The 27,486-nt window shown below is 46.9% G+C and overlaps 1 protein-coding gene across 1 annotated transcript in view; it reads left to right on the top strand.

The window, feature by feature from the left end:
* The first annotated feature begins 12,596 nt into the window (after positions 1–12,596).
* Positions 12,597–27,486, top strand: part of NOXA1 (NADPH oxidase activator 1) — a 109,494-nt gene continuing 94,604 nt past the window's right edge. Inside the window, exon 1 of the mRNA XM_069241411.1 lies at positions 12,597–12,993. Coding sequence (XP_069097512.1) covers positions 12,820–12,993 — 174 coding nt within the window. The 5' untranslated portion in view covers positions 12,597–12,819. The remainder of the gene's footprint in view (positions 12,994–27,486) is intronic.

The following is a 27,486-nucleotide window of genomic DNA, read 5'->3' as shown; positions in this document are numbered from 1 at the left end:
CGCCCCCCCCATGGGGGGTCGCTGAGGTGGTGTATTGGTGGATGGGGTCCTCCCCCAGTACACACTACTCTACGGTCCTCCAGACAAACAGGTAAGTACACTGTGAGCATGCTGTATGGGCAATGCATGTATGGAGTGGTGTGGATGAAAGATAGGGGGGGGTGAGAATGAGGCATGCATTAAACGACGGTGAGTGCATGTGCGTCATGGCAAGGGTAGGGATGCGGACCAATGACTGTGACGGTGTGGACGGTAATATCTTCTCTTTTTCCCCTGTACTATTCCTGTAGGTCAGCGCCCACCAGAAGAAGGACATTTGGCGTGCCATCGCCAAGGAAGTCCGGACCCTGGGGGTCTACCACAGACGGAGCACCCACTGCCGGAAAAGATCGGAGGACATTCGCTGCTGGAGCAAGAAGATGGCAGAGGCCCAGCTTGTGATGGCCTCCCAAAGTGGGAGGGGTGCCCGTCGCACCATGACCCCCCTGATGTTCAGGATCCTGGCGGTGGCGTACCCGGAGTTGGATGGGCGCTTGAGGGCATCACAGCAGCCAGAAGGGGGTGAGTACACTCTTGTTCTGCTGATTCAGCGCGCATTGGAGGTGCCTGGGTGGGGGAGGTGGGCTGTGGGTTCCCCTAGGCCAGAACGAGTTTAGTAGGCAAGGTCCCTTCTTAAGGCAGGCCCTGTGGCACCCCACCCCACCTGTGTGCAGTGCCAACTACACCTAGTCATGCTCCTGTGACATCCATGTGTGCAGCAATCGGGCATAGCCTTGTAACCCATGTCACTGGGATTGATTAGGGAACTCCAAGTGCACGGCGTAGTGCAGGGGGCTTTCTGTGTCTGTAGTGTCCGCCAACGGTAGCGGTATTGCATGCACTGAACATATCTTTCTTCTGTCTTCCCCCCCTTTTTGTGGTCTCCCTGTTCTTGTGTGCATTAGCATCATCAGGCGGAGGAGCAGTGGCACCGGAGCAGGAGGGAGCTGTATCCCACATGGCCCTGGAGGGCGAGACTACGGAGTCTGAATTCACCAGTGGGACGGAGGGCGAGGGGAGCTCCACGGCGGGGACAGGAGCTGAGACCAGCGATACGGACTCCTCCTCTGATGGGAGCTCCCTTGCGGTGGGGGGCCCATCTGTGCCCCCCGCATCTAAAGGTACAGCCGCCACCCCCCCTACCAGCACCGCCCTCCCAGCAGCCCCTCAGCGTGTCCCGTGCCCGCTCACCCAGGAGGGTGGGCATCTCCTTCGCCCCAGGCACCTCAGCCACTGCCCCTGTCACCCCTGCTGCCCTCGGCCATTGACCTCATCAGGTCCCTCACTGTTGGGCAGTCTACCATTTTGAATGCCATTCAGGGTGTAGAGAGACAGTTGCAACAAACCAATGCATACCTGGAGGGCATTCATTCTGGTCAGGCAGCCCATCAGGGAGCTTTTCAGACTCTGGCCTCAGCACTGATGGCAGCCATTGTCTCTAGCCTCACCCCTCCAACTTCCTCCACCCAGACCCAAACCCCTGTACCTCAGCCTATCCCAAGCACACCATCAGACCTGCATGCACACACCTCAACACACAAGGGAAGCTCTGGCAAACATAAGCACCACACATCACACCGGCACTCACGCAAGCATCATACACATGCAGACACACCAACATCCACTGCCTCCACTGTGTCCCCCTCCTCCTCGTCTCCCTCCTCCCTCCCTGTCTCATCTCCACTCACACCTGCATGCACTACATCCTCAGCCACTACGTCCATCACTAGCACCCACCCCCCCACTACCATTCACACATCCCCTGTGTCCTCTACCAGTGTGTCTGTGAGCCCACCTCCCAAGGTACACAAATGCAGCCACACACCCACCCAACAGCCATCCACCTCACGACAGCCTCCAGCCCATGCACCTTCACCCAAAGTCACCAAACTTGCACCTCCTACAACCACTACCTCTTCCTCCACTCCCAAACCCCCTCCATCTACCCATCCCAGTGTTCCCCAAAAACTTTTCCTGTCCAACCTTGAGCTCTTCCTCTCACCTCCCCCACCCCTTCAGTCTCCTAGGGCCCGCCTCTCCAGGTCCCAACCCAGCACCTCAGCCACAACATCTGCGGGACCAGTGGTGCCAGTAGTAACCGGCTTCTGGAGTGCGCCAGGCAGCAGGGCAGCCAGTGTGGCAAGGAGCCAGAGCACAGTCAGTACCCCACCTGTAAAGCACAAAAAGTTGGCCAGTGGCCGGCGGGAGAGAGGAAAGAAATCAGCCACCACAGCCGCTCCCAGGGGTAGAGTTGGGAGTGTGGAGGCAGCTGCGCCACCATCCAAGGTGGGGAAGGGGCACAGTAAAACTAGCAAGTCTGGGAAAATCTGCACGGAGGACAAGACCGCCACCAGCCCCGCTGCCCAGGACACCGCCGCCACCTGCCCCGCTGCCCAGGACACCGCCGCCACCAGCACCGCTGCCCAGGACACCGCTGCCACCAGCACCGCTGCCCAGGTCACCGCCGCCACAAGCACCGCTGCCCAGGACACCGCCGCAACAAGCACCGCAGGCCAGTGAGCGTCAAAGATTCCGACGCTACTGAGGCCGCCACGAGCAGGATGAAGCACTCTGGGCACAAAGCCACCTCCAGAACCAGTGGAGAAGGCATCCACTACCTCTGTCCTTGGCAGGATGAAGCACTCTGGGCACAAAGCCCCCTCCTGAACCAGTGGAGAAAGGCATCCACTTGAGAGACTGTGGCTTTGCACTCCCCAGGATTGAACAGTGGGCAAACCACCCACTGTAGAGACTTGAGAGACCGTGGCTTTGCACTCCACAGGATTGAACAGTGGGCAAACCACCCACTGTAGAGACTTGAGAGACTGTTGCTTTGCATTCCCCAGGATTAAACAGTGGGCAAACCAATCACTGTAGAGACTTGAGCGACTGTGGCTTTGCATTCCCCAGGATTGAACAGTGGGCAAACCACCCACTGTAGAGACTTGAGAGACTGTGGCTTTGCACTCCCCAGGATTGAAGAGTGGGCATGGAGCCCCCTCGTGGAACTGCCCGTTGTGCACTCATCCGGCTGAGGTGCCCCCCTTCCCTTCCCCCTGAAGTGCGTGTTTTTTTTCTATCTGATGCCCCAGCAGTGTTCTCTCCGTCTTGTTCGGGTATCTTGTGTGGGCCTCGCCCGTGCCTTTTGGGCCCAGTGGTCCACGGACTATGATAGTGGAATACCTTGGACTTGTATTCTTGGTGTATATATTTGTTTATAGTGTACATATCTTTATATATGTATATATTTTTGATTACTGTATTTTAATATATTACAATCATTCAACTCATTTCCTTTTGTCCTTGCATTCTTCCAGGGGGGTTTGGGGGGTATAACTGTAATGTATCATGATGTATTAGTGTGTGTGTTGTCGTGGGTGAGGGTGGGGGTGGGGGTTTTGCGTGTTGCGTGTGTGTGTCACTGTTTTTTCCTTCCACCTTCCATGTGTCGTAGGTGCAGTACTCACCGTGGTCTTCGCCGCCGGCGTTCGTGCTCCTGGTAGAGGAGCAGGAAGATAAAGGCTGGAAGAATCTGGAGCTCGGGTTCCATAGCGTCCTGGTTACTAGTGGGGTGTGTAGAGGTGAGCGTTTCCCCTTCCAAGTCCAGTTTCCGCCGTGTTTTTGTTCGCGGTGAATCCGCCCCGGGAAAGGTGACGGATTGGACTGTTGTAATTCTGTGGGCGGTACATTGTCCTCCGCCTGTCTGTTGGCGGTTACCGCCGCAGTGTTTGTTTGTACCGCCTTGGCGGTCAGTGTGTTAAAGTGGCTGTCTATGTTGGCAGTTTCCGCCACAGTCGTAATTCCTTTTTTTTTTCCGCCGGCCTGTTGGCGGTTTTACCGCCGCTTAAACACCAACCGCCAGGGTTGTAATGACCACCTATGTCATTATCCTTAGCTACTCCACTCCAATGCCTAATTATAGGAACAAACGAAAACACATCATAATTCGAGTAAAAGTAGTGTATATACTCCTGGTTATAAAATCTTGTTAGAAACAGACTACAACTAATTCCATACGTTAGTGGCAAGCTATGGTAGGTGCCTGCTTCCTTAACTGATGAAGGAATCTGTGTACACACATAACAATCCTTCGCATCCATTGTCTCAACATACTCACTCAACAAGCGATAGAAAACATTAGAAGAAAGTTCCCCTTGCGCATTAGTATCCTCATGCAAATATTTATCATCTAACCTAAACTTCTCGATTGCTGTCAGTGCAGTAGTCATCTCAAAAGCAGAAGTATGGTTGACTTCACTCTTATCAAGAACAGACATACCCACAATCAACACCACAAACAATATCCCACACATAATCGCCACACCAATGCTCATATATTTACAGGGCCTAGCATTCCTACCCTGTTCACTTATGTTACTCGTGATCTGTAAAGATTTAGAAAGCAGAAGAAATTTAGAAAAACTTGCAGCAAAAATAAAAAATAGGTAACTTCTTCTTTCAGCAGTTATTTATAGCTCTCAGTCTTACTTCCAGGATCCCTTGTCAAAATCAGTAAGCAGCTTTGTCAAAATCGGGTTTCAAAAGTCAAATCAGGTTATCAATGTCTCTTCCGGTTACTTTTAACGGTCTCTTTTCTCAAACTGTTCTCAGATTGTTTCAATAGTTTAGTTCATCAGTTTCCTTCAAGTGCCAAAATATTTACCTGGAATCTCTCTATCAAAACAAAAAGACAATAACTCTTGCTGCCATTCATTTGTAGTTGCATACGCCCATTTAGGAACTGCGTACCTTCGACTTGCTATTCTCTTTCTTTTCAATTTTCTATCACCATTCAGTTCCCCTTCAGTTAGATCTTCTCTACTTGTGGTATCTACTTCTTCCTCGATTGTTGTTTCAATAACCACTTCTTTCCCTTTTTCTACTTGTGACTCCGGCCACTTATCTCCTTTCAGTGAATCTTTTCTCAATGTTCTCTTCAGAGTCGAACTTGAACCTTCTCCTTGTTCTGGGGTGTTTTCTCTTGACGGACCTGCAATTGGTTCAGGAGGAGTCAGATCACAGTGACTTTGATCCTCCTCAACTCTTTTCCCCTCTGGGTCTGGAAATTGCTCCGTATGTCTCTCAAGATTGTCTGCTTCTGGGGAAACCCTCCTCTGACTAGGCTCTCCTGCTACCTAAATTGAGATAGGTTCTCCGTCACCCTCCTGGAGGTCTTCTCCTTCGTCTCTTACAGGCGTTACTGAACCGTCCTCAACGGGCTCACATCCAGTCTCAGTTCCCCTTTATTCTCCTTTTGGCTTTGAGACTTGTCTCACTGTTGTTGGTACTCTCAACAATGCTTCTTCATGATCAAGTGGACCTGCCACTTTCTTTGTGTGACTTGCGTGAATCCAGTTTGGAATTCCAGGACACTTCACAGCTGTGGTAATTTTCAAAACTACCTGATAAGGTCCCTTCCAATGAGGCTCCAAACATGTTTTCCACCCCTGTTTGAGATGCTTTAATCTGCATCACCATCGCCTTCTCTTTCAACTTTTTCTGCTTCAACACAATCTCATCACTACAGTATTTCACATAGTGCAGCAACTCATCAATCGGCTTTGCTTGCCAACAAATCAAAGGACTCTTAATTAACTGGCTAATTTCAGGTCTCAATCCTTCCACACTTTGTCCAATAAAACGTAAACTCCCAATCTATGAATTCTACTGTTACTTTGACTGGTTTGTCTTGCAATGTCCTCATCATCTGGCTTGTCAGGTAACAATATTGTTACAGCTTCCACTCCAGTCAGTATCCCCATTGTTCTTTTCCTGAGAATGTCAGTCTCACACATATTACACACAAAATGTTACATTAACAGGAACATCATCTGTTAGCAGTCGGTTCTCATGAGAAAGCTTCAGCTATGAGCACATTTAAACAATACAATAGAAATCACAGTTTAACTCTCCAGGACAGCCATTTATTAAACGTCAAGAAATACAGCTTTGACATGAGACCTGGAAAGTAGGCCATGACACTTGCTAAGTTAAGGTCTATAATTAATAAAGCTAAAGCAGAATACATAACCCTAAATATGAAATATTATGACATTAATCTAACAAATGCTGAATATTTCATATTATTAAATCATTGATTACTACATTTCGTTAACATTGGTGGCCATTCTTCGTCATCACATTTTCAAATGTGTGCAATCATTTTTCTACGTTATTATATTTTTTACACAAACGTATTATTCAAACTACATGAACACTTATTAATATTTTTTTTTATTAAAACACCTGTGCTAGTTCATCTCATTTATTGGCTCTGGGTACCTAGGGTTCTTGATGACCTATAAGCCCTATATATCCCTGCAACCAGAAGATTCCAACAGACGTAACGGGGTATTGCTTAACATTGGTGGCCATTCTTCGTCATCACATTTTCAAATGTGTGCAATAATTTTTCTACGTTATTATATTTTTTACACAAACGTATTATTCAAACTACATGAACACTTATTAATATTTTTTTTTATTAAAACACCTGTGCTAGCACATCTCATTTATTGGCTCTGGGTACCTAGGGTTCTTGATGACCTATAAGCCCTATATATCCCTGCAACCAGAAGATTCCAACAGACGTAACGGGGTATTGCTTTTGAAAATCTGACATTGCAGGAAAAAGTTACAGAGTAAAACATGAAGAGAAATGGCTATTTTTTTTTCACCTGAATTTCAATATTTGTTTATTTCAGGGAATTTTGGCCCTCATTACGATCCATCCGGGCTGGCATTCAATAGATGACCGCCAGCGCGACTACCCCCCACCCCCGCCGGCCGCATAATGTTTTCCCCGCTGGGCCGGCGGGTGGAAACAGTGTTTCTGCCTGCTGGCCCAGCGGGGAAAATGTCAGTAACACTGACAGCGGCTCCAAATGTAGCCGCCGCCAATGTTGGTGTGCGGTGGGTGCAGCTGCACCCTTCGCGCAGATCACTGCCCGTAAATTGGGCAGTGACCTGCGCAATGGGGCACTCCACGAGGGCCCCTGCACTGCCATGCCAAGTGCATGGGCACTGCAGGGGCCCCCCAGGAGGGGCCGGAGCACCCCTTCTGCCAGCTTGAAAGGCTGGTGGCAGAAGGGATCATTATCTGTCGGAAAATGATTCCCTCCACCATCAGGCTGCCTGTTGGCGGCAGTCTGCCGGTGGAGGAGGGCCACCATAGGGGGCCCTCATTGTGTCCATAATATGGCGGTTCATACCGCCATGCCGGTGGCGGTCTTTGCCCCCGCCGCCGGCATGGCGGTCTGAACCGCCGGGGATCATAATGACCCCCTTTGTCTACTTTTCAGAAATGTTTAGCTGTCCTGGATCCAGCATTGGTTTCACACCCATTTCTGTCACTAACTGGAAGGAGGCTAAAAGTAGAAAAAATAGTAAAAATGGGGAATGCCCCAGTAAAATGCCAAAATTGTGTTGGAAAATGTGGTTTTATGATTCAAGTCTGTCTGTTCCTGAAAGCAGGGAAGTGTGGGATTTTAGCCCTGCAAATTCTTTGTTTATTCTATTTTCAGGGAAAGCACCACATGCTTTCTTCTGCCGCCCTTTTTTCCCATTTTTTGGGAACAAATGACATTTCTGCTGTATCTTGGCTAATTTCTTGGTCTCCTCCAGGGGAACCCACAAACTCTGGGTAGCTGTGGAATCCCTAGGATGTTTGGAAACAAGTACGCAAATTTGGCATGGATAGCTTATGTGGACAAAAAGTTATGAAGGCCTAAGCGCGAAGTACCCCAAATAGCCAAACAAAGGCTCAGCACCTGCCGAGTAGGGAAGGCCCGGCAGCTAAGGGGTTTGTAACCGGGCGTCCATCGCCACGGTTACGAATGGTAGCCCCGGGCCGGCAGACTCATACCCCGGGGGCACTCTCGGGAGAATAGCCGACCCGGAAGTAGCATCCGTTCCGGATATCCGGGACACGGAGAAAGAAAATAGGGAAAAGGAGACACCAGAGGCACACGCTACCGAGTCGGAGGAAGACTCACGCAACGGAGAGGAAAACGAGAGGAGGGCGGCGACGGAAACCGAGGGAAGCACCCAATTGAAGGAGGTGACCGCTCAAGAGGAGGCGGACAACGGAAGAAGGAGCCCCTGCACAGCAGGAAGCCGGGAGGAAGGTCCGAAGACCCCCACAGAGAACCAGAGGATATACGAACACCGCCGCAACGTCCCTGGAGGGGCGTGGCTTACACAGCTACGATCATACCTCAGAGTGAATCTCCTACCCAAGTGGATGAAGGGAGGGAGAGAGAGAACCAGGAAGGGACCGGGAGGGTGTAATTAAAGGATGGGGAAACTTTACCCCTACGTACCTAACCTCACAAAAATGGGGGGGTGAAGACAACCACCCGCCCAAAAAATAAAGTAGAGAGAGAGAAAGAGAGTCTCCTATATTCACGGGAAAAAAGGTGGTGCACTATACAATTACTCCTCTCACACTCCTGCACCCCTTATCCTCACACAAACCCTACTAACCCTATAGAAATTCGAGCCCAACACCTACACTTACCTGTTTTCCCATTCTTTCCTTTGGGGAACCGGCCATCATCCTCTGGGGACGAGATCCTGAAGACCATCCAGAAGGGAGCACGCAATCAAATAGAACGCCCTAGAAGAAAAGACCACAAAATATCTTTACCGGGGACAGAGAAGACCAGAAGACCAAAGACATTTCCTAAGGAGAACTAATATATATTGTGAAGGCTCCAATTAAATTGTATCCCAAATAAAGGGAACATACAACAAACTCGGTGTCTAAAGAGTAATTTACAACTCCAAACCCTTAGCGAGCAGGAACCCACTACAGGGTTAAAGAAAACACATCTGTTTACATTACATAGGGTCTACTGATCGCCGGAGACGCTAACAGCCCTGGGCAGGGCTAAGAAAAACTGTCCTCGCTACAATGAAAATAGGGCAAATGACCATCATAAGTTCTGGCAGTGCCCCAGTCTTGGAGAGCTCTGGCAAGATGTGGGTAAGGTGCTTATGGACGTAAATAGCCCAGAAGTTAAGGTAAGCCTTTCTATGATAATTTTTAGGGTGTTTACTAGAGAAGCGCAATGCAAGAAACTTATCAGACACCAATGGCAACTGCTGTTTGTGCTAACGCTCTTAGCCAGAAGGGAAATCTGCTTGAAATGGGCCCTCCCCGGTCCCAACCATACAAAAATGGCTGACAGCGATCAATAATCTTTGTCTTCTAGAACATAGTGGGCCTCCTAGCAAAAGAAATAAGTTCTGGTCACTTTGGGAAAATGGCTACTAAGACATAGGTCACCTTGGTTAGATTATTGACTAGTTGGAATCTAACAGTAAGAGTCCAGTGATTAAGAGCTTCCATAAGGCCTTCTTCTGTCACAAGACTGTCGAGCTGAACGGTCTCCTTGTTTTAATCTGCTCGTGACATGAGGGCACTGGCAGAAACTGCCCGGAGGGTGTGGCTTAGGGGGCGCCTCACTATGGTTGGGGTTTCCCAACAGTCCACTTTCTCCCATTTCGACTTCACTGTCGGCAAATGCCCATTTGCCCACGGTGGCCAACTGGGAGGCTCAGTAGAATGCCCGGACATCTGGGATCGCCAATCCCCCTTCGAAGGCTCCTCTCTGAAGCTTGTTAAGGGCTATGCGTGAGCTACCCCCATCCCACAGGAGGAAACGCAGTTCACTATTGATTTTGTTAAAGAAATCTTTGGACACTTGATATGGAGTATTTTGGAGGACATACAATTGTCAAGAGAGGGTTATCATTTTAAATAGGGCAGTGCGACCCATTAGAGATATCGGAAGTGTTTGCCAGTGTGATACATCATCCTGAAGATGATCTAAATGTGGGTAGAGGTTTTCTTTAAGGAAAGCTTCCAGGCTCCTTTTAACATATATTCCCAGATATGTAAACCCACCCGTGGTCAAGGGAATCTCACAGCAGGTCGGTAAAATTTGTTCACCTTCTGTTAATGAGAAGGCCCAGGACGTGTGCCAGTTTATTTGGTATCCCAATAGTTTCCAAAGGTGTGTAGGATGTGTAATATTCTATCTATTTAGCGACTTGGCTTTGAGACATACAAAAGAATATCATCAGCGAATAGGGAGATCCGCGCTTCCCAGCTATTCACCTCTCGGATTCCTCAAATGAGGCAGTCCTGTCGTATCTAGGCGGCCAATGGTTCTATCACTAAGGCAAATAAGAGTGGAGACAGTGGGCAGCCCTGCCTTGTGCCTCTGTGAAGTGCAAAGGAGCACAAGACCGCCCCATTTACTCTAACCCTGGCCCTTGGTTCTCGATATAGCAACTGGACCTACGTGCAGACCTTGGGGCCAAATTCCAATCTAGTGAGTACTGCAAAGAGGAATGGCCATTCTACACTATCAAGGGTCATTTTTGCGTCTAACAACAGTACCATAGCTGAATATGTGTCAAGTGGCTTTTTTTGTGTGGAGAATCCCTTATAGTCTCCAGAGATTACGTTTGATGCTCCTGTTCGGCATAAAGTCAACTGGCCAGTACTTTATCTTCTAAATTAATTAGTGATATAGGCCGTTAAGAGCTACAAGCTGTTCAAGGTTTGCCCTTTTTGTGTATTACCACAACCGTGGCCTCTCTCTGATCCAGTGGAAGGATTCTTACCCTCCTGAAACATGGCCAGCATGTGCAGGGCCACAATAGTGGCGACTCTTTTGTACAGCTCTACTGGTAGGCCAATAGGGCTTGGCGCCTCGCCCGACTGTAATCCCCAAATGGCCCATTGTACCTCCTCAGCAGTCAAGTCTTGATCCAGTGCTGCTCTATCATCTACCGAGAGAACCCGGAGAGTAAGGTCTCCTAGGAGCTCTGCACAGTCCTCCTTTGTGTGGGCAGTCCTGGAGGCGTATATCTGTTCATAATAAGAGGCAAACCTCTCTGCTATTTCTTGTCCTGTGGTAAATGTTGTCCCCCCCTCATCCTGAATTTCTGCCACCCAATTGCGACCCTTATCTCTTTTCTCTAACCACACTATCAATTTGCCGGCCTTATCTCCCACGTCATTGAGTCGCCATTATTGCACTGACACTGCATGTTTCCTAGCCGCATTTTCTGCCAAGTCTTTGAGCTCTTGCTGTTAGAGCCGCAGTCAGTGACACTGGTCTGGGGTCAGGTCTGTGTCCGTTGTCATTGTTGTCTCCCAGTCTGCGATCTGCCCTTGTTCAATTCAATTAGCCATAATATTAGAAAATAATTTATAAACAGCATTAAGTAAGCTGATAGGCCTATGAGAATTGGGGTCATTAGCGAGCTTGTCTTTTTTTTAAGAAAACCTATCACAATTGATTCTGAAAAAGATGCCAGAATTGTGGGCCCTAGTATCATTTCATTAAACAGCAGCATCATCAAGTTGTTATTAATCTAAATAAGAATGCCATGATTTCCAATCGTTTGGGAGTTTGAAATGAATGCTACAACTTCCTTAAAATCTGCCAATGTAATCAGACTAACAACACAACTTTGCTGGTAGTACGATGTTGTTGAAGGCTGCACTGAAGCAAGAAAATGTGTTATGGCATCTTGTGAAATAGTATCGGAAGCCTGATAAAGAGGCGTATAGTGATTCAAAAAAACTTTTTAATATTACTACTATTGGTTGTAAGGGTGCTAGTGACAGGATCGATCATCTCCAAAATGCTGGTACTATTTGAATATTGACCAGACTAAAACCTTCCCTATTTGATAGCTTTATTCACAATCTTTTCTCAGGTTTGCTCTTTCATTTATAGCAATACTAGAACTGCTATTTAAGTAGCCTTCATTTGATATTATGGACCAACCCAATGTTTGCTCATTTCTCTATTTCCCTGTGCAGTAATTGCAACAGAGCCCAAAGCACATTTTTCTCCAAGCCATTGAATACCATGTCAGATATTTGCAGACCTAGTAATTCTGGGCATGGAGACACAGGAGATAACGCACTGGGTCACCCATAATGAGGACCTAAGAGTAACCCGAGAGGGCATAATGTTTCAGCTTTGGCAGTGGGGACACTGATGTCAAGGGTTAAGTACTTCAACCAGTGCTGTTGTTTTTCTTTACGGCTGTACTTGTCGTGATGGATGTGGACACTAAACTTTGCCACTGAGAAAGATGATGAAAACGGTAGGGAGTTCAAAACCCACCAAGACTGACTCGGCCTTCCATCCTTACGGGGTTGGTGAACTGAGTATCAATAATGGGATCACAGAACGAACATCTGTTATTTATAGTTCTTAAAAATTGTATGGCATTGAACGCTACATATATATTCTGCGCCAAGATACCTATGGGCGAATGTCCGCGCTGTTTAAATGCCTAAAAAAAAAAAAAAAAAACATAAAATACATCGCTGTTCTATGTGATCCTTGCGGTTCTAGGTTTACAATGGTTAAAACAAAGCGATAAGGTTCAGAAAGCAGAGAAACCCGTAGCACTGGGTAAACATAACCACACCTGGCACTAAGGTAGCTAGCCTACCAATCGCTGTATGAGGAAGAAGACAACATCTTCATAGTTGAGGTGCTTGAAAAATGACGAAGATTTCTGCACGAACAGACACCCGATGAAGTAAGTCAGGAATTTCTTGGAATGGGAGGAGTGCACTGTGTAATTAAAGCACGGCAGAGGAAGGAGATACGCACACTTCCTGGTCAGGGCTCCTGGTAGACAGTACAGGTGCAGCTCTCTGAAGAAAGCGACGAACACTGTCTGCGCGTCTCCCCCAGCCCTGAGAGCATTCCCGGGACAGCCATCTGTGCACCGGGCAGGATGCCGTACAAGGACCTAGTGAAAGACTGGCACGAGGGAGTTTTAGCCTTGGATAATAACGACCCGGACACGGCCTTAAAAATCTTCAGGAGCGTCGCGGAACCTCACTCCAAGATCTGGTTCAACATCGGCTGCGTCCACCTTATGAAAGGCAGTCTGCGGGAGGCGTTGCAGGTGAGAGGCGACGGGTGGCCCACGCACCGGTGCGACGTGTACGCAGGTCCCACGCGCTGTAACTCACAGGGTAGGACACATTTAGTACTCGAAGTGCACAGTACATCACACGTAGTGACGCCACAGGAAGTGCTGTCGCAGGAAGTGCTATCGCGACCCTATCAGACCCCGCCCTACAAATGGCCATATTTTACAGTCAAAGCTTAGAACAAACTTTGATATACATTCAAACAACATTTTTTTGTGATGAATTAAAAACATAAAATAGCACATATGATCATAGTCTACTTAGTAAGTGAACTACTGCACTTATTTAGTGCCTGTTATGGATAAAACAAATTATCTTTTAGTGTGACGAAGCTGGTAACGCACACACCCTATACAAACTAGCACATAACCAAACATAATTACTCACAGAAATGTAAAAACAAACTTAGTTTAATTTCTGTTAATGATAGTTAAGCCTGGTCTTAAAAGTGATTCGGTTATAACATTTTGATAATTTGTAGGAACATTTAAGATTAATGCTTTCCAGTACTTATGTTTTTTTGAAGCAGACAAATCACATAGATGCTTGCATCAAACACTCGAAAACATTGATACCTCGTAAAGTGATGATGGGTAAAGTGGGACCAGCTCCCTTAATAGAAGAGCCTCCTGGTCCACTCTAAGATGTTCTTGCCTTTGTGCGGTAATATAGCCACATTTATAAGCGTATGATAGAAAATTGTGAACAGCTCAGGTGATCTTTCACTCCTCCCTAGGCCTCGAGCTGAGGGTGGTGTGATTCTGTCAAGTTGAGTCCTCCCCAAATTGTGACCTGATGCTAGTTAGCGGTTGCGAGCCACTTGTGCCAATATATCCTTCTCCGTCATACGTATATGTTTATTTATCTGACGAGAGTGAACCATTCTTAAAATGAGAAGATTTGCCCTGGGAATACCTATATTTGAAGGGTCGTGGCAGAAAGGTAGTATAGTCTGGAATTTTATAGACCATGACAGCTACGTCTGCCAGTTTTTCATTCTAATGGTATTCACATAGGATTTTTTTTTTGTCCTGGCGAGACTTCTTCTCTCTGAGGAAGTCATGCATTATTTTTCAACTAGAATATAGTCCTTCTTCCTACAAAGAAATAGATACAGAACATACAGCATTTCGTGCCTTACTGTTGCAATTTCGAAGCACTATAAATGTTAGATACATTTAACAGTACTCAATTTAGCAACCTTGGAAGGATGGGTGGCTAAGCATTCTTGGCCAGTATTTGAATTCATGACCTTTGATCCCTGTAAATGTCTAAAATGTCCCTGTAACACACCGAGCCATCCTGCATAGTGAACCTGTTTTGACATTGTTTATTGCTCATAAACAATCATTATTTAGACTAGACTAGGGTGTTAATGCATCCATCCATCCATCAATTGTCTGGACCTGATATCTGTAGGATAGGTCCAGCTCAGCACTCGTAACAGAAACTTGTGAGTTATCTGATCATAACATTTGTGACTTGTCATTAAACAACTTAGACTGTTACTGTGATGCTGCAGAGCACAACATGTAATAGATGTGTGGGATATGGTTAGATACTTCAAAACAGGCCAGTAGGGAATGGGTTACTGGAAAGATGTGTGTGCAACCTGCAGGTCAAAAGTTCGAATCCTGGTTTATAAACCCACTGCAAACAGTAACATGTAACCTATTGCAAACAGTGGCGTGTAACCTACTGCAAGCAATGGCATGTAACATGCACAGGCCTACATTGATTCTTGTAGGTATTAGCTCAATTTTTTATTTTTAAGGCTCATAAAATAGGTTTAATTGAGTTGAGTAGTAGTTAACAATAATCATATAGGACCAAAAAAAAATCAGCTTGTAGTGTGTGCTGAATAAATGGACATGATCTATGTATTCACACACAGTAGCCTTCATACTTAGATACATGCAGGGTTTAGGAAAGTGAAATTATGTATATACTAGTTTATTTCTTGACTCACATGTGAGGTAAACTGCAAACTGTAGCTTTGTTTCCACTCATAGGATGCTGAGTTTGGATACAAAAGTGCGACCATATAAAGCTGGGCTCCACTTGATGTCCCGTACCTTCTTCCAGCCAGGTGTCAGCCCGGACTAAAGAAATGTGAGGTGCCTAAAGTGAGACATTTGGCTTATGAGTCTTACATCCGCCTTGCTCCCTGCGGGTTACAGCTTGGCACAGCCCAGTATGCACTGAATGCTTCTGCAACAATTTATGTGCCCCAGTGATGGTACAATGCACAGGGACACACTAGGGAGGATTCAGGGGAACAGGCCGGAGCAAGGTCTTGGAGTGAGAACAGATGGTGGGAACTAAACTCAGGAGTTCCTGACTCTCTTCTACTACTGTTATAAGGTTCTCATGAGGATGGACTGTGTATAAAGCAACACGAACTTCAGAATATACAGACTGCGGACCTCATTACGAGTGTGGCGGTCCGAGAACTGCCACACTCGCGTTTATGCTCAGATTGCCGCAACTTTGGCGGTCTGACTGCCCAGTTACAGCCCTGGCGGGTGGATCCACCAGAGGACCACTGTCCCCGCTGGGAACATGGTCCCCGACGGCATGAAGGCGGTTGGGCTTGTAACCAGCCAGAGCAGACCTGAACTCAGCACCGCCTGGCTGATTACAACCCCACTTTCAGCCAGCCTTTTCATGGCAGGGGACTCCACCATGAAAAAGCTGGTGGAAAACCAGTGCCAGGGCCCCCCTGCCCAGCACAGTCAGAATGTGCGCTCTCTGCTTTGCAGACAGTGTGCATTCCAAGGGTGCTGGAGTGTTAGGATATTGGCCTTGGCTCCCTTAAAGGAGCCGAGACCAATATCCTAAAAATACCAAAAGCCCTAAATTAGCCAGGGTAATAGGTAAAGTTCGCAACCTTGAATATGACACTCTGATTACCAAAAAATCTGTGGGAAGAGATCTACCCCTTTCATTTGGTCACTATTGCATACTTAAGGTAAACACAAGAAAGATACCAAAATGCATTTTCAAAACATTTATTGAAATGATCATATTCTTGCAAAGAAAGTATTATCTGCGATTATTATAACGATGAGACATATTACTGTAATCAGCATTGTTAGAATGGTAAACAATATACAAATTTAACAGTGTTAATTGTTACTAATAGTGGCTCAATCCTATCTGTATCTCATACTATACTAAAGAGAGCATAGTGGTAATACGCTTCTGCCAGATAATTTAGGACAGTCCAACCCCAATACTTTCGTTTTAGGTGTCAGGAAGCCGGTCTCACTGTACATTTTATCTTCTTTAGCAGGATGGAGTCGAAGTCAGCAGGCCTGCATCTCAGCCACAGTTACCAACGGTTACATTATCATCTGCATAAGGTGCTCTTCTCAATGAGTGTAGCACGGATGCTGTTTATATGATACAACTCTCTCCCTATCATACATTTACAGAGGTGCAGAACAGCCACTTTGGTTTTGTCTAGCAAAAAGGGTTGTCTTCTATTGAGCACAGAAAAGGAAAACAAAAGCATCACATACTGATTGTATATCTTTGCACTGGATGTGCAGACTACATGGCTACAATGCCTCCCAGGAATAAATGCATAAGCTGCACATTCTTGTGTTAATAGGAAACTATGTGAAAAGTCATCATTAGAAAAAGATTACAAGGTAAAAACGTGAATCTAAAATGGAGACTGTTAGAAATTGGGTTTTAGTTGGCTAGTTGGTAGAGGTATACACCGTTGTTCAAGTAAGGACCACAATCCTAGTCAAGGTAAGACGTAGCACAGCCCAAATTATTCTGTGGTCACCCTCCGGTCGCTTGGCACGGAGAAGGCAATGTGTAAAGTATTTGTGCAATACTCCATACAGTAACAGAGTGAAAACACAACAAAAATACACCACAGTTTTAGAAAAATAGATAATATTTATCTGAATAAAATAAAATTGGAACAAAATCCAACGTACACAGGTAAAGTTATGAAATGTTAAATATTAAATCCCACTAAAGTGCTTAAAAACTCAAAAGCTCCAACTGGAGCTATTACGGCGTTGTTGATGGATACGTTCCCAATAATCCGACACTACAGGCGCTGGTTACAGAGTCGCACGGACCCCCAGGTACAGTACCTTTTGGAAAACGAAGAAACAAAGACGTTTCACGGAATCAAGGAGATGAGGCATCGCTAGGGCCGGTGCTGCATCAGTCTCTTGCGGCATCCGGGTAGATGAGGCATCAGTCCCGCATTGTGAGACAGGTGAAGGCGTCAATTCCATCCGGTTGCAGAGGGAGCTTTTGTGGTGTCGGTGGTGATCCATTGGTTGGTTTGTGACCCGGCGGGGTCTATGGATCCACACGGTCAAGACATGATGTGTTGACTAGGCAGTGTCGCTATGACCCTCCATGACGTCTGCAGTATTGGGGCAACATCGGACTTGTGTTGCAGGTCATGGTCGTTGCGTGCTGCAGTGTCCATGGAGCAGGCTTCAGCGCCTGTGCTGGCATAGCTGAAGTCATGCCCAACGTCGTTAAAGTCAGAATACTAGCTAAAAGCCAGTAGATGACATTTTGCTGTCCTTGAGACTTCAGAACAGGAGGCAAGCTCGGTCCAAGTCCTTGGAGAGCACTTTTGGGGAAGGCAGAGTCCTTCCAGCAAAGTCAGAGTCCAGCAGGGAAGCAGGGCAACAAGTGGGGCAGCAGTCCTTTTCAGCAAAGCAGTCCAGATGAGTCATTTGGACAGCCAGGCAGTTCTTCTGACAGAGTGCAGGTGTAGATCCAGAAGTGTCTGATTTGGTGGGGTTAGAGGCCTAATTTATATTCCCCAAAATGCATTTGAAGTGGGGGAGACTCCAAAGAGTGTTTTTGAAGTGCACAATGTCCCCTTTTAGCCCAGTCCTGTCTATCAAGATCTTTGTGGTGGTTATCAGTCCTTTGTGTGAGAGCAGGCCACTGGCTTTTGAAATATAAGAGAGAGCCCCTCCACCCTTTCTGCCCAGGGAGACCCATTCAATATGCAGATGAATGCAGATGTGACTGAGTGTCCTGTGTTTATGGCTGTCTGGGTGAAATGCACAAGGGGAGCTGTCCACCAGCACAGACCAGACATGGATTGGACGGGCTGTAAGGCACAGATGGTAGTAAGTGCAGATAAATGCCCACTTTCTAAAAGAGGCATTTCTAAAATAGTAATATTAAATCCAACTTCTCCAGTAAGCAGAATTTTCTATTACCATTTTGGCTATACTAAATATGACATGGATAATCCTTCCAGATCAGAATCTACCACTCAAAAGTATACAAATGCTGTTCCAATGCTAGTCTATGAGAGAAGCAGGCCTCACAGTAGTGGAAAACGAATTTGTGAGTTTTTAAATTCCAGGACATGTAAAACACATAAGTACATGTCCCGCCTTTTACTTACATAACCCCCTGCACTATGGGTTACCTAGGTCCTACCTTAGGGGTGATTTATATGTAGAAAAAGTGGTGTTTGAGGCTTGGCAAGTAGTTTTAAAAGCCAAGTCGAAGTGGCAGTGAAACTACACACAGAGGCCTTGCAGTGGCAGTCCTGAGAAGTGGTTAAGGGGCTACTCACGTGTGTGGCACAATCAGTGCTGCAGGCCGACTAATAGCATTTAATTTACAGGCCCTGGGCACAAGTAGTGCAATGTACTAGGTTTTTACAGGTAAACTAAATATGCCAATTGAGTATGAACCAACGTTACTATGTGTAGGGGAGAGTGCACATGCACTTTAGCACTGGTCAGCCATGGTAAAGTGCGCAGACTCCTAAAACCAGCAAAAAGAGGGTCAGAAAAATGGAGGGAGGCAGGCAAAAAGTTGGGGGATGACCACCCTAACGCTGTCAGTTCTAACAGAGACCTAATGAGGGCCATGCAACAATACTGCAGCAAACCTCATTGTAAATGAAGGGAGAAGTCCATATTTAAATTATTGCAGCTCTTCATTTCTGTACTTTCTACACCCATGCGTTATGATCAGTTACTGAGCCACCTTGTAAGGGAAATCCCATTGTTGCTTTCAGAGTGGACCGGCTTATTGAACAACAGGAAGAAGGTGAATGAGTTAACCACAATGCCGTTTCAAACACTCTGATGTCACTGAGTAGAAACATCACTGTGAACATGACATGGTGCAGCCTGTCTTCACCTTCAGAGGTGAAGCATACAGGAGAACTACACACCCTTAACACTAGTGTCCAATATGCATATTACAACAGTGCCTTTTGAGAGATCCATCCCTGCAGTCTCCATTGGCTGTCTATAGGCAATGGCACACATATGCTTTATGCACTATGCTCACATATACCCCATCTCTTTATCAGAAAAACAAGGAACTGTGACACATTGGTAGGGCTTTCTCATGCAGTGAACAGTTTTAGATTTATATTAGTCCAGTGCACTGGGGGTTTATGCCAAAAGGGATTGTGTTAATGGTTGTGAATGGTTGCATTTAGCATTAAAATGGTAAACTTTGCAGTTGAGTCATGTGGAGGTGATTAAAGAGAGGGAGGCAGCAAAGGGTGCTGTGTGGAGTGTCAGCAGGCATAGTGTCAGAGGTTTCTTGTGAAATGTAGTTGATATATAGTGTGATGTGAAAAACATTGCAATGTAAGGTTAGTATAACTGTGGTGTTGGAGCTGGAGGGCTTGTTTGTTCAGATTTTGATGATCGGATGCTCCGGATTGTTCAGTGCCTTATGACAACTATGGAAAAGCGTGATTAAGTGCTTCTTGGTCATCACTTTGGTGCTGGGTTATTAGCTGTATGAACCGTAGTGTGTTGTGGTGTAATAACATCAGAAGTAGCAGTGCCATTGGTTACAGTGCACGAGAGGTGGGCTCCTTTGACATGTCTGGAGTGGGTATGGGGTGGACATGGTGTAGACAGGTGTGTGTTGTCGACAGGAGGGGAGGCAGATTATGTACATATAAAGTGTTGAGTTGGCAAGAGCCATTAATGAACTTAGCACATTGGTGACTTTGTGGTTTGTGGCACACATTTAATCTTGTGATGTGTTTTTACATATATTTAAAAAAGAGCATATTGACAACAATATGAGGAAGCAAGTTGTCAAGTTGGCATCTTGTCATTCACGACACTGATGCACACTAACCTCCATAAGTGTATACACACACATGACACTGATCAGTTAGAAGCAACAAGCAAGCCCTCATGACTTCAGGTGACTGAGAGAAGCCACTCTCTTGACAAGATCTGATCACTCCCCCCAGCCCAACTCTCAGCATCTAACACATCTTTTCTCACTCCCTTCATTACTTCAACTCAGTTCCATCTATCTGGGAGCATTGCCAGTGCTGTCTGGTGGTATCTCTCTGTTCTTCTAAGCTACTGCACTCCTCTTTTCCACCCCATTCCTCCTGTTGCCTTACCCAGTAGTCTCCAGTAACTCCAGCCAAAAGTATCCCCAAACACGTGACTGCAAATTCATTCTGTTCCCCATCTGTCCATTGGTTTCTCAAATCATGAAGCCCCATGCACTGTCTTCCATTGTATGTTCCAAGTTCCTGCTTTTCTGTGGCTGTCCCTCTTCTCCTTCATCTCATTTTGTGCTTCTCATTTTTTTAAAGCCTGGACCTCCACAATTCAGCCCCTTCACCCATTACCTAACATTTCATAATATTTTATCCATGTTCTATAACACCACTACACTGAGACAGCATTTACACACTTCTCTATCTAACATAGCCCTGTCCAATACAAAGCCTCTCTTTTATGTCTCACCTTCTAAACCTCTCAGTAGCATTTGAAGCAGGTGATCATCCCATTATGCTAGCCTCACTCTCCTCTCTGGGTATCAACAGTACTACACTAGATGGGTTTTCTTCCTACTTCTCTGACTGCTCCCTTTCTGTCAGATGGTGGTCTGTACACTGCTCCGCTCACTCATGCACCACTGGCCATCCCCCAAGACTCATCCATGGGCTTTCTCCTTTATTACCTCTTATACAACATTTGTGTTATAATCTCCTTCAGCTTCTTTGACATCTTTCACTTCATCATTAAAGGCGCACACATCTTCTCTTACCCATCCTCCACTTCCCAACTTCAGAAGAGAATCTGACTGTCCTACGGCTACCTGACATTAGACGGCTCTCCGCTTTCTCACAGTTAACTCATAGCGACTAAAACAATATACTTTCAGCACCTTCTATCCCACAAAAATGTTTAATCTTCTTTCCACTTACTCATTTCCACTCTTTCTCTTAGCCAGTAAAATAGTTGTTCACTATAAATCTGCACAGAATTGACATTTGTCATCACAGCCACCACCACAATCACCAGGCTCCAACTATAGAATATTAAAGAAAATCCCTCACACTCCCCACTTATCATGGCCAAATCCCTGACCAGCCCGTGGTTCGGAACAAACTAGTTTAAGGGACCAAGGTTTTCACAACAATACTCCCCATTCTTTACAAAATCATCAACTGTTGTATGCATTGTGTCCAACCTCCCCAGAAAGACACCCACTTCTCATTATTGTTACCAGATTGTTAAAATAAGATATTTTTAAACCTCTAAAGCTCCTCTTCAGACCATTGCATTGCATGCCTAACCTAAACTCCAGTATAGTTCTAATGGGATATCTTCCCTAGTGAACAGGCCGTGAATGTAGCTTTTGCTCTATGCACTGTCTCTAGTATCTTGAGCTCAGTGCTTATGAGTAAAGCAGATCTTGCTTCTGCACGGTGGACAGGGAGTGCTAAATAATAGTAGAGGTGACCTGGTATATTATGTTGAATTTAAAATATGCCAGCATGGCACAGACGTGCTTCAGGGAATGGGTGGTTAGACATTCAGGCTGTTATAAATTTGCAAGCTCTGAATGTTTCCTTTCTGTTAGCATAAATTCTTTCATTTTTGCCAGAAACATTGATCTTGGAGAAGGTTTTGGCTTTAGATTAGAATGAGATGTTTGTACACAGGACTGAGGTACATTTGAAAGAGAACACAAAGGTGAGAAATTTCTGAAATAAAATTTGAAGTCTGGAGAATGTGCGTGAGTCGCAGAAATGCAGTCAGTGGTTAGGTGGCCGTGAGGTGTTCGTGGTGATCAGGTTATAAGATGGATTTCCGATTCTGATCTGTAAATGCACAGACCATTTAATTTTCAGCAATTTTTCAGTATACCCATTAATTTTTTCATAGTGGATACCAAGTCCTCCTTCTTAACAAAATTAATTTGCCATTCAGATCTGTAGCCATATTTGTAGTAGCTGGGGAAAAGAGTAGAAAGGGTCAGTTACGTGAGTAAAGAGGCAGAGGGTTCCCATTGTTTGATGTTCACAAACATACAGAGTCTAAATTTCATGAGTTACACAGAGGAATGGAACAGCCTCAATAACCAACTGTGAAGAATGGAGGAAATGAAAAGGCTAGTAGCTTGAAATTAAAGACGAAATAGAAAATGGAGCAGAAACATGAAACATTCCTTTGGGAAAATTGCCTCCCTTTGATATTCTGTATGTTGCATAACTTAGTTCGAAACTGTTTTGCCATTGACTAGACTCTTCTTTCGCAAATTTTACGAAGGACTGAAGGACAATACAAAGAGACAAAAAACAGGGTCAGCTCCTTCGCAATGGCGAAGGAGTATCTCCCCACTGGCAAAGAGCTGAAAAATAAAACAATACTTTGTTTTATTTTTCAGCAGCTGGCTCAGCTGAGCCAGCATGTGAAGGGAGGGGCGGGGCTGGGCCATGGGAGGGGGAGGGAGGAGGAGGAGTGGAGTGTGTGTACTAAGTGCACATGTCAGGTTGGCCAGCCGTCTTAGGCCTCCAAAACTGACACGCGCACTTAAGTTTCTCCAACCTGGCAGTGCAGCACAGCCGGGTTGGAGAAACTGCACAGACTCCACTGCACTGTCTGAGCGTCAGGCCAAGCTGCTCAGACCAATCCTGATGCTGCTCTCATGCTAGGTACAGGCTGAGAGCAGCCCCAGGATTGCATAGGGAGCCTGTGCTGGTGTTCCAGGGACTGCTGGGGCACCAGCAGAAGAGGAGCACAAGACGGCCGGCAGCTTTGGGACACGTATGTTTATTTTCTTTATTAATATTATTTTCATTAATTGTTTATTATTGTGCACCCGCCCTTTCCTACCCTTGAGATTTGCAGCAGTCACTACTGCAAAAAAAAACACAGAAATTTCATAGAAGGATTACACAAATATACCACACCCTCCCTCCACCTACAGCAGTGGCAACAGATTTGAAGTACACAATAAAACTGGTTAGTGCAAGATGAATAAACAACCAATTTTACACTTGTACCAAAAGGGAAGAAACAACCTGGTGACATTAGTAAATAAAGCGATGTAAAGAGAGTTCTTGATATTCTGTCCTGTCTGAACACACATGCTGGCATGCTAGTAATATATTGTTTATTGGTTAATAAAAACCATAAACCTATACATAAACAATCACAGCAATTCATGTCACAATAAAACACATTAAGGTCAATATTAAACCAATACACTATAGCCATATCGTCATACAATAATATCAAACGAATGATAATAAAATAAAGATTACCCTGTGGAAAGGATGCCTTGGGTCTCTAACAGGATGGTTGTCATAAACAAGGACACCAAGGTGGTCATTCCAACCTTGGCGGCAAAAGCCGCTTACCGCTGTCAGAAGACCGCCAACATCCCACCGCGGCCGCGGAAAACGCCACGGTCATTCTGACCCACAACAGGCAAACCGCCAAAATACAGACATCCACAAAAGTCCGCCACACCAAAGGCCAGCGAGAAACTGGCGATGACCAAACCTCCACCGTCACGCCAACAGAAATACGCCCACACTATCACGACACACGAATCCACGCGGCGGTCTTTCAACCGCAGTATTCCATTGGCGGTACACACCGCCACGCTCAAAATACACACACATCTCCAAAACACAGCCACATTGGACAATTCAAAATACACACACCTGATACACATACACACACCACTCCCACACACCCAATACAATATAAAACACACACCCACATCACCCACAAACCTCCACTCCTAGAGAATCGGTACCACGCACAGAGAAATAGATATCTGAGCACTCAGACGCGCATATTACATTCAACCAGCAATATTACCACGCACTTCACACAACACACCAATACACATCACCACACTTAGCACCACACAATCCACCCCACACATCACCCACACCACCCCATGGCACCGCAAAGACACCCCAGGTTTTCTGAGGATGAACTCAGGGTCATGGTGGAGGAAATCGTACGGGTAGAGCCACAGCTCTTCGGAACACAGGTGCAGCACACCTCCATTGCCAGGAAGATGGAGCTATTGAGCAGAATAGTCGACAGGGTCAACGCTGTGGGACGGCACCCAAGAAATAGGGACGACATCAGGAAGCGGTGGAACGACCTATGGGGGAAGGTGCGTTCAATGGTATCCAGGCACAACATTGCGGTTCAGCGGACTGGCGGCGGTCCACCACCTCCTCCCCCAGAATTTACAACATGGGAGGAGCAGGTCTTGGCGATCCTGCATCCTGAGGGCCTCGCAGGAGTATCTGGAGGAATGGACTCTGGTAAGTCTCATATTCACTACTTCATCCCCCCCACCCCACCAGCATGCCAACTCATACCCCCACCCACACCCTCACCCCCATCACACCTACTCCTTGCAAATGTCTCACCATCACAACCCACCCATACCAACCCCAAGCTCTGCATGCGACCACATAGCATGGACACCCATCACCAAAGCATGCCCACTGCACATCCCCATTCCCCCCAAACCACCGTCACAAAAGCCCCCACACAGGAATTCAAGCACTGGGGTACACGGGCACCCACCCATTGCACGCTATGGCACACACAGATGCAATAACCATCCTTTTATACCCCTGCAGGACCCGAATGCCACGTCACCGCGCAGGAGGTTCCACAAATGTCCACTCCACCCCCAGAAGAGTCCCACAGTGATGACAGCACCTCTGTCGACCTGGATCTAGATGACCAGCCCGGCCCATCGGGGACCTCAGGACAGTCGGTTCCCCTCAGACAGCCACAGGCCACAGCAGACCTTCCCCCCTCTGGGAACACCAGCACAGCACCCACCCAGCGGGCCCATACCTCAGTCCCCAGGACACGTCAATCAGCGGTGTGTCCACCACTACAGGGCACCCAGGTTAACCCACCACCCCAACATCAACAGGGACCTTGGGGCAGTGGTAGTGGGCACACGGTCCAGGGGACAGAGGCCCAGGGAAACAGGGGAAATGGGAGGGCTGCTGTGCGACAGGGGGGGGGACAGGCCCAGGGAACCCACTCTCCACGAGGCCCTCTCCTCCATCATGGGAGCCTACCATCATTCCCAGGAGACGATGGCGACGGTACTGGCCAGGTTTCAGGAGATCCAGCTCCTGCAGGAGGAACGGTATTTGGGGTTCAGGGAGGAACTACGAACCATCAGTTCCGCCCTGGGCACCATTGTAGGGGCTCTGAATCTGGTAGTCACCACATTGCGGGACACTGTGGCACCACAAAGGGCCCCTGACACTAGCATGGACCAAGAACTGCCTACCACCTCTGCCGGCGCTAGTGGACAGGAGGCCCCGCCACAGGACCAACAGGCCACTAGCACCCACCCCCTGCAGAAGGAGAACCACCCCGCAAGCGGGCCCTGAGATCCAGGAAGAAGACAGAAGACAGAGTAAGATGCCAAGACCCCCGCCAGGAAAGGATACCTCCCTGATTGTCATCCCACTGTCCCACATTGTCACCCTGTCCATCCTTAAACTGCCCCTGCTCCACTTTCCACAGGCCTTTGGACAATGCACCTGTGATACCAATAGTCTGGACTCTGCCATGGACAATCCTCCACCATCACCCCTCACCGATTTGCAACCACCCACCAATATAGAGCACTGTAATAAACACAGTTATTGCACAAAACAATCAGGAGTCTGGCTGTGATTTTGAACAAATGTATTAGACATTACCGTGCCAAAATGCTTATTTACATTGTGATGCCAACATACCAATGTCACACAGCTGTAGTCCATGGGGAAACAAAGCAGATGTCACGCAGTGGGGCCCACATCTCTGAACTCGGAAGGGAAAGTCACAACTCAGTTACCATACACTGGGGGAAAAGGACAGACAGTAGAGAGGTAGTAGTGTTAAGTATATGTAATATGCCGGTGTGTATTCTTACCTGTGTGTCATTGGAAATACTGCTGTATTACTGTGTTCCTGTTGTCTATGTCGTCTTCTTCGGCTTCCTCTTCTTCACTCTCCACAGGCTCCACAGCTGCTACAACACCACCATCTGGACCATCCTCCTGCAGAAAAGGCACCTGTCGTCGCAAAGCCAGGTTGTGAAGCATACAGCAGGCCACCATGATCTGGCACACCTTCTTTGGTGAGTAGAATAGGGATCCACCTGTCATATGGAGGCAGCGGAACCTGGCCTTCAGGAGGTCGAAGGTCCGCTCGATCACCCTCCTAGTTCTCCCATGGGCCTCATTGTAGCGTTCCTCTTCCCTTGTCCTGGGATTCCTCACTGGGGTCAGTAGCCATGACAGGTTGGGGTAACCAGAGTCACCAATTAGCCACACACGTTGCCTCTGGAGTTGACCCATCACGTAAGGGATGCTGCTATTCCGCATGATGTACGCGTCATGCACTGAGCCAGGGAACTTGGCATTAACATGGGAGATGTACTGGTCTGCCAAACACACCATCTGCACATTCATCGAATGATAACTCTTCCTGTTTCTGTACACCTGTTCACTCCTGTGGGGGGGAACCAAAGCCACATGGGTCCCATCAATGGCACCTATGATGTTGGGGATATGTCCAAGGGCATAGAAATCACCCTTCACTGTAGGCAAATCCCCCACCTCAGGGAAAACGATGTAGCTGCGCATGTGTTTCAGCAGGGCAGACAACACTCTGGACAACACCTTGGAAAACATAGGCTGGGACATCCCTGATGATATGGCCACTGTTGTTTGAAATGACCCACTTGCAAGGAAATGGAGCACTGACAGCACCTGCACTAGAGGGGGGATCCCTGTGGGTTGGCGGATTGGTGACATCAGGTCTGGCTCCAGCTGGGCACACAGTTCATGAATAGTGGCTCGGTCAAGCCTGTATGTCAGTATGACATGTCTTTCCTCCATTGTCGACAGGTCCACCAGCGGTCTGTACACCGGAAGATTCCGCCATCTCCTCGCATGTCCCAGCGGACGGTGCCTATGAAGGACAACAGCGAGCACAGAGTCTATCAACCCACAGGTACGTAACCACAGCTTGCACATAACACGATTCTCACTCCATTGAATGGTTTGTATGAGTGTTGATGCAAGGCCTAGGTATGTGTGACGCAGTAAAAAGTAAGCCATGTGGGCCCCTGAAATGGCGGCTGCCTGACCTGTGAAGTGCGACAATGGGATG

This window comes from Pleurodeles waltl, chromosome 6 (assembly GCF_031143425.1).
Source record: "Pleurodeles waltl isolate 20211129_DDA chromosome 6, aPleWal1.hap1.20221129, whole genome shotgun sequence".
Classification (NCBI taxonomy): domain Eukaryota; kingdom Metazoa; phylum Chordata; class Amphibia; order Caudata; family Salamandridae; genus Pleurodeles; species Pleurodeles waltl.
Note: the sequence above shows the minus strand (reverse complement) of the source record. Positions and strands in the feature narration are given on the sequence as shown.